A 12,319-nucleotide genomic window follows, 5' to 3' on the forward strand; every position below is an offset into this window, starting at 1 on the left:
AGGGGGCGGGTACAGCTGGCTCTGCCTTTTAGATAGGCAGAGCCAGCTGTCAGTCACGCAGCTGGGCGGATCCTGGCACAATTGTCGGGATCCGCTTCAGCTGCAGCGTCTAATTATACCGCGAGCAGCTGCTCGCGGTATACTGCGGCGTCTCAGTATACCGCGAGCTACAGCTCGCAGTATACTGAGCCTAGGGTGACGGGAGGACGCTAGTTTGTGTCCTCCCGTTACCCTAAGGAGAACTATGGGGAAAAGCCTTAACCCCATAGTTCTCCTTTAAAATAAAGTACGAACTACTTTTGCCACCTGGGGCTGTTTGTACATGTGGTTTATGTTCATTTAATATTTTTTTCCTATTTATATGATCCATTGTATGCCTTTAAATCCATAAAACTAACCTAAAGCCTACGATGAAGACAACCCCTCTCCGCTCAGGGGCGTAACAATAGCCTTAGCAGGCCGTGTGGCTGCTATGGGGCCTAGGGATAGAAGGGGGCCCCATGAAGCATTGCAGAAGTTGCTGTTGACCCTGTACCCCCTATGACATTATCCAAATCAAAAAGAACTGGCATCAGATGTATAGGAGGAGAGTAGGGATGCAACGAAACCGATACTAGTATCGATATCGGTGCCGATGCCTAGTATTTGGGCGAGTACTCGTACTCGCCCAAATGCTCAGATGCCTAGCCCGATACCTGAGGTTCCGGTATGAGGAAGCCAGGCAGTAAGTCATTACACACTGCCCGACTTCCTGATTGCCCGGGAAGCCGGCTCCATGCTCCGTCCACGCAAGTGTGTAATGACTTGCTGCCCGGTTTCTTAATCGGTCGGGAAGCTGGCCAATCAGGAAAAGCCGGGGCGCCGTGTAATGACGCTGCGCTCAGCTCTCTGATTGGCCAGGAAGCCGGCTTCATGCTCCCTCGTCACTTTGCTGCTAATCGGGAAGCCGAGTGGCGAGTCTTTACATGCCGCCTGGCTTCCTTAACGGGACTTCCGGTCCCGGTATTCGGCATCGGTGAGTACCGAGAAAAAAATATCGGTATCAGTGCATCCCTAGAGGAAAGAATGCAGACAACTCTCCTGCTACCTGTCCTTGATTTAGATTTTAAAGGAGAACTATGAGGGGGGTGCTTTTCACTCACCTCATAGTTCTAGCCGACCTGTGACAATGAGACTGTCACAGGTCGGCTCAGTAGATCGGGAGGTGAGGGAACACATACCGGCGCTCGCTCACCTCTCGATCCTTTCACGGCTCTCTGCCCTGACCGGGGAGGGGCTGGATTCGGACGGGGGAGGGGGCGGGTACAGCTGGCTCTGCCTATCTAAAGGCTGTCAGTCACGCAGCTGGGCGGATCCCGGCACAATTGTCGGGATCCGCTTCAGCTGCGGCGTCGCAGTATACCGCGAGCTGTAGCTCCCTATATACTGAGCCTAGGGTGACGGGAGAACGCTAGTTTGTGTGCTCCCGTTACCCGAAGGAGAACTATGGGGAAAAGCCTTAACCCCATAGTTCTCCTTTAATGACGGGATTTGGTCTTCTCCGAGTGCTGAATCCTTTCCAAGGACAAGGAATTTTTTCTCATAGTTACTTAAAGGAGATCTATGAGATGAGTTATTTCTACTCATCCTCATAGTTGGAGCCGACCTGTGACAATGAGCCTGTCACAGGTCGGCTCAATAGATCGGGAGCTAAGGGGTTCTGAACTCTTCCTCTTGCTGGGGCCCCTGTGCAGTGGATGGGAACCGGCCGGCTCTGTGCATTGAGATATTTTCATATGTAAACAGCGAGCCGGGGGAACGGGTCAGCTTCCAGTTGCAGTCAATTGACGTCATTACAAGGAACGGATTCATCTTTGGCTCGGATCCATATCGTTCCTCTCATTACGTCTAATGATCCATCAATGGCTCGGCTGGCGGGGATATTCCGCATTGATGGATGCCGAGCCGGGCAGGCGGTGCTCCCCTTCGTGTGTCACATGTCCTCCTTACTATGCCAGGGACGTCGCGCCGTTCGTCTCACTCCGCCGAGTCGCATTATTGCATCAATTACACTTAGTCTTCTGTTGGTTTTATTATAAGTGAAGACGATTGTTTCGCGGGGAATATTTTGTAGCGAGGCAGCGCCGTCATCTGTACACCTGAGTCTAGATGCAAAAGAGGTCAGCCTGATGTAAGTAATCCTATATATAGGACGAAGGCTCGTAGGACATTCACACACATTGATACATTGTAATTATATCCGCACATGGTGTAATATTCAGGGCGGATATGACCCGTAGCCGGCTGTATCAGCAAATAAACTTTTATTCTTTTCCACAAACCAACAAATAAAACGCATTATATTCAGCAGAATGACAACATCAACATTGTCAGCAAATAGAAGATTCTGCTCAGCGCCTGTATACTAAGTCCCAGCCTCGGGGTTAGTATGGGTTCACACCTAGGCGTATCGAATATGTGCGTTTGACGCGTGTTTTTACCACGATTCGCGGGGGGAAAAAACGCGCGACAAACACACGTTTCCGAGGGCTACCTGGCTGTATCCCAATGGATGACCGAGTGCCCGACTTTTTAGAGGGGTCGACACCAAGATGGCTGTCAGTCATTTTGGTGTCACCCCTCCAATGGTGTCACCCGGGGGCGGGCCGCACCCCCCTTGTGACGCCACTGCATTTCTATTTACTTTAAAGCTAATATTTAACACGTGAAGGTGAACTCGGGTTCTGCTTACTATTAAATCATCATTTTGCCCAGAATATTTGTAATACTCTGTATATACTGTATACTTTGATTGTTAATAAAATGTATCAAAATGTATTACTAAAGATATATTTCCTGACAGATACGTCATTATTGTTCCCGGCTGTGGATTGGTGTTCTCAGGACTCCCCCGTATTCTCGGGGTGCAGTGATGTCATTATAATTCTCTTCCTCCTCTTGCAGCGGACGGGAAGCGCCTGGCCTCAGCTGGCATCGATGACAATCACACCGTCGTCCTGTGGGACTGGAAGAAAGGAGAGAAGTTATCGTCTGTTAGGTACTTCCGGAAACATTCGACAACTTTTGTTTATGAGAATCATTGATCCGCAGAGATGGAATAAATCAGAATCTCAGCTCTGTTAGGAGAAGGCGGGTCAGCTGGATACTGCATTACAGGGAGTCTGACAACCTAATTGTGGATTGTTACCTGCTTCTGCTCTGAAGATGTTGAACAAAACCCATGGCAGCAAATTTGGCAAATGAGCGTCGGTGCCGCGCTCGGTCCTAGCACCGTGTGAAATGTTAGGTGCAGTCCCTGCGTTCCCTTAGATGTGAGATCCAAGAGTAAGCCTTTGTGTTACACTATTTTACTGCTCCGGGACCTTCCGTTCACCACTAAGGAGATGTCAGTCGTGCCAAATCTTCACGCGAGAGTAAAATAAGTCAAGGCAACTGGACTTGCTGTATTTTTCTTGAAGACGTTTTGCTGGTCAGCCGACCAGCTTTCTCAGATTCAGACTGGTTGGATGATCAGTTAAACGTCTTCCAGAAAAATACAGCCAGTCCAGGTGCCTTGACTTCACAAAACTAAGAGGTCAATTCTCAACTGAGCACCAATGTCATCCTTACTGACCACTAATGTAAGGGTTCATTTCTACATTGACCACCAAGAGAAGGGGACAATTCCTTACTAACCACCAACTCAAGGGGGGTTTTCCATACTGACCACCAGTGTGCAAATTACTGATCACATACAGTAAGTTGGAGGTAAAATTTAGCTGGGTGTTCCCTAAGACCAGACAATTATTTAAAGGGCTACTCCTTGGTAAAAGGCTGAGAAAGGCTTCTATGGTTCATACAAGAAAAGATATAAGAAAGAGAAGGACATTTTGCCCGGGCTGATGACCAGCATGCAGGGCCGGATTTCCCACAAGGCCAACCGAGGCCCGGCCTTGGGACAGCAGGGAGTAGAGGGGCAGCAGGGGGTGTGGAATTCCTATCTTACGACGCCCGGGACATGCAGTTCCGGGCGCCGGGCGGGTAGTTGTTTTCTACCTTTAGCCCTGCTTTGGGCAAGCCGAGCTAAATGTACAGCGGGGAAGTTCTGTACAAGTGATCCCGGCGATGTCAGCGAGATCACTTGTATGCAGCCTGCATACAGGGGGGCGCATTGAGGAACCCGGCATTGGGGAAGCAGAGAGGGTCAATCCAGCCCGGCCACCATGGAGGATATGTGGAAAGAAAAGTCATATTCAGCACTGAAATTATAAATGGTCTTGTACGTTCAGCCATTCGTGTGACTAGAGGAACGTCATCATCCCCTTCTGTCCTTCCGATCTTTTATCTTTCAGAGGAAGTAAAGACAAGATTTTCGTGGTGAAGATTAACCCCTATATGCCTGACAAGCTGATCACCGCTGGTGTGAAGCACATGAAGTTTTGGCGGCGTGCAGGTGAGTGAAAAAGAGGACCTGTAGCCTGACAAGGAGCTAAATTGCAATGCTTGGGTATCTATACAGTGTGTCCATGGGGGAGCTTCAGCTGTAAAACTCCAATCAGAGGCAATAAGGAGGCTGCAACCTAATAATTGGCTGCCATTCCAGAACCTTGCTCCGGAGCACAGTCAGAGTGTTCCCGCCAGTACACAGAATGTTATACTGCATAGAACAACACAGAGGGTATCGTCAGCACAGCTCTCTCTACTACGAGCCTTGGCCTAAGTGGTGAGACCCACCAATGGTGCGGGTCTATGACAGCCTGGGCTTGCAGGAAGTGGGTTGGATGACTCTTCGGTTCGGTTCAGGTTCGAATTAGGTCATTTAAGTATTGCATTTTGTTTCTTCTTGAAGTGTCTGGGCAAGCTACTTTAAAATAATCTAGCGATCTACTCTAAAATGCGTCAGTGGACAGACGGACGATGACTGCGGGGGGCGATTATAATGATGTTGCTGTACAATTGTCTATAAGAACACAAGATCTTGTTGCACTGCAGGCGGCGGGCTGGTCGGACGCAAAGCTTGCATGGGAAGCGGCACAAAGATTGACACCATGATGTGCGCAGTGTACGGATGGACGGAAGAGATGTCCTTTTCTGGGACCTCCTCAGGAGATGTGTGTATATGGAGGGATCTGTTCCTCATGAAGACGGTGAAGGCTCACGACGGTCCCGTATTCAGCATGCACGCCCTGGATAAGGTGAGAAAACACGGCCGGGGCTTTATTCCATCTAACACATAACAATGGATGTCTGCTGTATATTCACAGATGACCAAGTGGACTCAGAAGATGTACAGTACAGTATATAGCACTGACATATACCGCAGTGCTCTACAGAGAACACTGAACAAGACCCAACAGTCTCTGTACCAGAGGAGCTTACACTCTAATGTCCCCCCACAGTCACACACTATTATTATATAGCTCTGACATATACCGCAGCGCTGTACAGAGAGCACTGTGCCAGTCACATCAGTCTCTGTCCCAGAGGAGCTTACACTCTAATGCACCCCCCACAGTCACATCAGTCTCTGTACAGAGGAGCTTACACTCTAATGTCCCCCCACAGTCACATCAGTCTCTGTACAGAGGAGCTTACACTCTAATGTCCCCTCCCCCACAGTCACATCAGTCTCTGTACAGAGGAGCTTACACTCTAATGTCCCCTCCCCCACAGTCACATCAGTCTCTGTACAGAGGAGCTTACACTCTAATGTCCCCTCCCCCCACAGTCACATCAGTCTCTGTAAAGAGGAGCTTACACTTTATACCCCCACCCCCCTCAGTCACATCAGTCTCTGTACAGAGGAGCTTACACTCTAATGACCCCTCCCCCACAGTCACATCAGTCTCTGTACAGAGGAGCTTACACTCTAATGTCCCCTCCCCCACAGTCACATCAGTCTCTGTACAGAGGAGCTTACACTCTAATGTCCCCTCACTGTCATACACTAATATTATACATGTATGTAGCTCTGACATATTCTGTAGGGGAGTACCAATATTACAACCATCACCCTGATATTAAAGGAGATTTTTCTAGACACGTTCTCTGTATTTCTGCTCTATATGGAAGGTGAGCACAGTGACATCTTCATGTTTGTGGTGTCAGGGTTTTGTGACCGGAGGAAAAGATGGCGTGGTCGCCTTGTGGGATGACTCCTTCGAGCGATGCCTCAAAACCTACGCAATCAAGAGAGCCGCACTGGCTCCCGGTTCTAAAGGTGAGCTGTTGCTTGGCGCCCTATGCTAACCTGGCCGCACTGGTCTGGCATTGATTTTGGCATTGAGTACGTATAGGGAATTGGGCAGAACGTTGTCACTCTATAACAGGAAGTGGCTGAACAGGGACTCATGTTAGGATCCCCAGGGATCAATTGAATAAAAGCTGCAAATGTATCAATATTGAATATTGCTTTTAAAATGACATGAACCTCCTAACGCTTATATGAGATTTTAGCAATTGGATTTCCATCTACTTTAAGCTTAAAGGAGAACTATGGGGTTAAGGCTTTTCCCCATAGTTCTCCTTAGGGTAACAGGAGGACAGAAACTAGGGTCCTCCCGTCACCCTAGGCTCAGTATAACCTCATAGTTCTCCTTTAATGAATCTGGGTCAGTATCTGAGGGAGGACTCACAAGACAAATGAAGGAAATTATTACCGACATATTTAATAAATTGTATACTTGTTATGCACTTCCATTTTAGGGCTCCTATTAGAAGATAACCCTTCTATCCGTGCCATATCTCTGGGACACGGCCATATCCTGGTGGGAACAAAGAACGGAGAGATCCTGGAGGTAGATAAGAGTGGACCGGTCACCCTCCTGGTTCAGGTGAGTGCAGCACAACACGTGGCCTGGCTGTTGTACCCTATAGTCGGGAATCTCTGCTAACACCATCTTTTGCTCCCCAGGGACACATGGAGGGAGAGGTTTGGGGTTTGGCCACCCACCCACATTTACCCATCTGTGCCACTGTGAGCGATGACAGGACCCTCCGCATCTGGGACCTCTCCCCCAGCCACTGCATGCTCGCCGTGCGCAAACTGAAGAAAGGTAACTATGATATCGGGGGTGATACAGACTGCAGGTTGGAACTTTTGAATTCATATGTGGAATGAGTACCTTAAGGCCCATAGCTGCTTATGCAAGTTTATCTGTCTCAGTGTCTGAGTGTCGTCACTTGTCTCTGTCTCTCTGCTGCCCCCAGGTGGTCGGTGCTGTTCTTTCTCTCCAGACGGAAAGGCTTTGGCCGTCGGTCTAAACGACGGAAGTTTTTTAATCGTCAACGCGGACACGCTGGAGGACTTGGTGTCATTTCACCACAGGAAGGACGTGATTTCCGACATTCGCTTCTCCCCTGGTGAGCAGAAAGCTGGGCAGACACGGATTGGGCTATTTCCAGAATGTAACTCGGGTCTGAACCTGCTGAAAATATGATTTTTAGTTTCAGGTTCTGGTAAATACCTGGCCGTCGCTTCCTATGACAACTTTGTGGATATTTACAATGTGATGAACAGTAAACGTATTGGAGTGTGCAAGGGGTCCACAAGCTACATCACCCACCTTGACTGGGACTCCCGAGGTCAGTGACCACTTCAGGAAGAACCTCTAAACAGAAGTTACAATATATAACATGATATATTTGGGTCATAGATGATGTAGTTTGGTTGTATAGATTATATAGTTGGGTTATATAGATGATATAATTGGGTTTATTTAGATTATTTAGTTTGAGTATGTAAGTGATATAATTGGGTCATAGGTGATTTTAGTTTGGATATATAGATTATATAATTGGATTATATAGTTAATAGTTTGGGATATATAGATGATAGATTTGGGTTACATATATGATATAATTGGATGTTATGGATTATGCCATTGGGTCACAAATGATAGTGTTGATGATAAGAGTTAGGATATAGGTGATAGAGTTGGGTTTTATTGATTATAGAGTTGGATTATATAGATAATATAGTAAGGTCCATATAATACAGTTCGGGTATATAGATGATACAGTTGACTAAAGTTTGATTATTTGCATGATAGAGTTGAGTTACCAATGATACTGTTGGGTTACATAGATGATATACTAGGGTTATATAGATGATATACTAGGGTTATATAGAAGATACAGTTGAATTTATGGATGATAGAGTTGGGCCATAGATGATAGAGTTGGGTTAAATAGATCATAGACCTGGGTTATATAGATGATAGAGTTGGATTTATGGATGATAGAGTTGGGTCAAAGATGATACAGTTGGGTTATATAGATCATACAGTTGGGTTATATAGATGAGAATTGGATTTATGGATGATAGAATTGGGTCACAGATGATACAGTTGGGTTATATAGATGGCAGAGTTGGATTTATGGATGATAGAGTTGGGTCACAGATGATAGAGTTGGATTATATAGATAATAGAGTAAGGTCCATATAATACAGTTGGGGTATATAGATGAAACAGTTTGGGTTGATCTAGTTGGATTATTTAGGTGATATAATTTGATTATTTGGATGATAGAGTTGAGTTACCAATGATACAGTTGGGTTATTTGGATGGTAGAGTTGGGTCATAGATGATACAGTTGGGTTATTTGGATGATAGAGTTGAGTTACCAATGATACAGTTGGGTTATTTGGATGATAGAGTTGAGTTACCAATGATACAGTTGGGTTATTTGGATGATAGAGTTGAGTTACCAATGATACAGTTGGGTTATTTGGATGATAGAGTTGAGTTACCAATGATACAGTTGGGTTATTTGGATGATAGAGTTGAGTTACCAATGATACAGTTGGGTTATTTGGATGATAGAGTTGAGTTACCAATGATACAGTTGGGTTATTTGGATGATAGAGTTGAGTTACCAATGATACAGTTGGGTTATTTGGATGATAGAGTTGAGTTACCAATGATACAGTTGGGTTATTTGGATGATAGAGTTGAGTTACCAATGATACAGTTGGGTTATTTGGATGATAGAGTTGAGTTACCAATGATACAGTTGGGTTATTTGGATGATAGAGTTGAGTTACCAATGATACAGTTGGGTTATTTGGATGATAGAGTTGAGTTACCAATGATACAGTTGGGTTATTTGGATGATAGAGTTGAGTTACCAATGATACAGTTGGGTTATTTGGATGATAGAGTTGAGTTACCAATGATACAGTTGGGTTATTTGGATGATAGAGTTGAGTTACCAATGATACAGTTGGGTTATTTGGATGATAGAGTTGAGTTACCAATGATACAGTTGGGTTATTTGGATGGTAGAGTTGGGTCATAGATGATACAGTTGGGTTATATATTTGGGTTATATAGATGACAGAGTTGGTCATCTGTGTAGGGTTTTGCTGATATTGCCTTTTAGGTTATGAAAGGTTTAATGTGCTTGGCACACACAGGAGCTGTACCTGTTATATCAGAACTGTGAATTCAACAGCTGGCTAAAACATTTAACTATCATTGACAGCCATATCTAAACATTACACTTGTACCCAGCAACCAGCTGTAATGTGCCCTGTTGGTCACCACATTGTTTTACAACTGGCACTCATTGTGCTTTCTGCTGTGTCCTCAGGGAAGCTGATACAGGTGAACACCGGGGCCAAGGAACAGCTGTTTTTTGAAGCCCCTCGAGGAAAGAGACAAATGATCCCGGCCCAAGAGGTAGGAAAACTATTTCTGTGTCAGTGGAAAGTTCATTGAAAACCAAATATGTTTTCTCTTTTATTCCTAAAATGTTTTGTGTGTGGCGAGGAAACAAAAACAACGTTACTAAAGTGACCTATAAATGAATGCAGTGTATGCGAGGTGTCATGTGACCTCTTATTGTATCATTGTATTGATACAATGTTTACATTGTATCAATATTTGATGAGCAGAAAATTTTAATATCTGCTCTGACACTTCAGTTGTTCATAAGTCTGATGGGGGACTCGGTGCTCTTAGCTGACATTTAAGGGTGTTTTGGTTATTTTATAAAGGGTATCCGTTGTGGCATTGCGTAGTAATGCCACTGTGTTATCTCCATTCCTGTGTCCAGAATTTGAGTGGCCAGCGCGTGCTGATGGCACAGGTGTGCACAGACTTTAAAATAAAGGTGTTGGAAAGGGTTCAAGGCTCTACCTGGGAGACAGGAAAGCTCCACCTGGGAGACAGGAAAGCTCCACCCGGGAGACAGGAAAGCTCCACCCGGGAGACAGGAAAGCTCCACCTGGGAGACAGGAAAGCTCCACCCGGGAGACAGGAAAGCTCCACCTGGGAGACAGGAAGGCTCCACCTGGGAGACAGGAAGGCTCCCACTGGGAGACAGATTGGAGGCCAGTGCAGCAGGGTGCTGCGGATTGAAGAAACCTCAGGTTGCAGGTTAGCACACGACTGTCTGGAGGTACAGACAGTGGGCTGAGGCCAGAGCAGCGGTGCGGCAAATGCAAAGCCAGGATGCTGGAGGGGCAGGTGCTGCCATGAGATGCTAAAGAACCCCTGTGAGGGTAAATGTTCTGTTTTGTGAACTTTGCTTTAATAAAAGTGGGCAAGGAAGCCAAGACAGGAAAGCTCCACCCGGGAGATAGGAAAGCTCCACCCGGGAGACAGGAAAGCTCCACCCGGGAGACAGGAAAGCTCCACCTGGGAGACAGGAAAGCTCCACCCGGGAGACAGGAAAGCTCCACCTGGGAGACAGGAAAGCTCCCCCCGGGAGTCAGGGTGGAGGCCAGGGCAGCAGGGTGCTGCGGATTGGAAGAACCCCCAGGGTGCAGGTTAGCACACGACTGAGGCTGTCTGGAGGAACAGACAGTGGCCCGAGGCCGGAGCAGCGGTTCTGCAAATCCAAAGCCAGAAGGCTGGATGGGCATGTGCTGCCAAGGGATGCTAAAGAACCCCTGCGAGGGTAATTACTTTAGGTTTGTGAACTTATGTTTAAACAAAAGTGGGCAGGAAGCCCTGAAAAGAACATGTTTGCGAGCGGACTCCGTCCTTAATGCGCTACCATTTGGAGCTAATCCCCACACCGTTCAATTTTTTGTTTGTTAAATGGGACTATAATTAAATAAACCCCCCCCCCCCAAAAAAAATAAATCTTACCCACCTTTTTCCTTTAGAGGCACAAGGCCTCCAGGATCCAGAGATGGACAGGCACATGACCAGATTAAAGCCATTTGGTCATGTGATCTCTGCTTATATCAAACCTGTACATTCACACTGAACTGCCCATTAAGGGGAACGTAACAGGTCCTCTTTGGAGCAGGTAGAGCACACCCATGTGCTCCCCGACACCCCATTTCACTCTCTGGAGTTACCTGATAAATTGGTGTGCAAGTTCCAACCCAACACTGATTCACAGCTTACACAAAGTGAGGACCCTTCCTCCGCCTTCCTGTAACAGTGCTCGGGGAAGGTACCTGACTGCATGGTGAGGAGGCAGGGGAGATGGTCCCATGAAGCGGGTTCTTCTCAGGGATCTGGTGAAATCGGCATTGCAACAAGTAGATGAGGAGTATTTACCCCTTAGCTTCTGTGCTGTAAAGCAAGCCTGTTACTGCAGCCTGACTGGGCAAAGTACAGGGTTTCTTTAGCACTGGCCTGTCAAACTGGCATTTTTTCGGACCACATGTGCCCTCTTGCTCCTTCTTTTCAGCCCCCACTGGTCTAATTATTTGAAACTGAATACGGTTCCATCTCTTCTACAGCTAATAGCTGCATTAGGTTTCTTTTTTTGCTTTATCTTCCCTTGGCGATCCTGCTAGTAACACACTTTCTGTGATAGGGTGACAACGTTCACTTACTGTACTGTATCCATGGAGGGGCAGCATTGTCACACTAGGACAGAAAGTGTGATAGGATTACAGAACTCCTTTCCCCCCTCCTCAACTCCGTAACATGGGCGTGGAGGTGGTCTGTAGTCTACAAAGAGAACTGGGATGTCACATGGCCAAATGTCATGATAAGTCGTCATGAGATCCTGAAGCAGGGAGTAGCTTCTGTAGGAGAGCAGTATGGGCAGTAGGGGGGTTCTTATCTATAGGCCCATTTAGAGGACAACACACACCTCTGTATACTGAGTTTTCTATTCCTTAGGTAGAGAAGATCTCCTGGTCCTCGTGGACTAGTGTCCTGGGTCCGAGCTGTGAGGGCATCTGGCCAGTGATCGGAGAGGTCAGCGATGTGACGGCCGCTACGCTCACCAACGACGGCAAAGTCTTGGCAACTGGCGATGATTTTGGATATGTGAAGCTCTTCCGATACCCCGTCAAAGTAAGAATATCCTCTGCAAGGGGCAAAATCTTGAGAGTAAATATAATGTGAAAATGACTGAATATGGAAAC

At 46.6% G+C, this 12,319-nt stretch overlaps 1 protein-coding gene across 1 annotated transcript in view; it reads left to right on the forward strand.

Annotated features, from left to right (window-relative positions):
* EML5 (echinoderm microtubule associated protein like 5) overlaps positions 1-12,319 on the forward strand; it is a gene marked incomplete at its 5' end in the record, with an annotated part of 97,920 nt that overhangs the window by 48,020 nt on the left and 37,581 nt on the right. Inside the window, 10 exon segments of the mRNA XM_018563349.1 lie at positions 2,944-3,037; positions 4,332-4,432; positions 4,972-5,174; positions 6,088-6,199; positions 6,685-6,812; positions 6,893-7,034; positions 7,189-7,341; positions 7,432-7,563; positions 9,574-9,662; positions 12,072-12,248. Of these exon segments, the coding sequence (XP_018418851.1) occupies positions 2,944-3,037; positions 4,332-4,432; positions 4,972-5,174; positions 6,088-6,199; positions 6,685-6,812; positions 6,893-7,034; positions 7,189-7,341; positions 7,432-7,563; positions 9,574-9,662; positions 12,072-12,248 (1,331 nt within the window).

This window comes from Nanorana parkeri, unplaced genomic scaffold (genome assembly GCF_000935625.1).
Source record: "Nanorana parkeri isolate BGI_ZX_2015 unplaced genomic scaffold, ASM93562v1 scaffold658, whole genome shotgun sequence".
In the NCBI taxonomy this organism is placed as follows: domain Eukaryota; kingdom Metazoa; phylum Chordata; class Amphibia; order Anura; family Dicroglossidae; genus Nanorana; species Nanorana parkeri.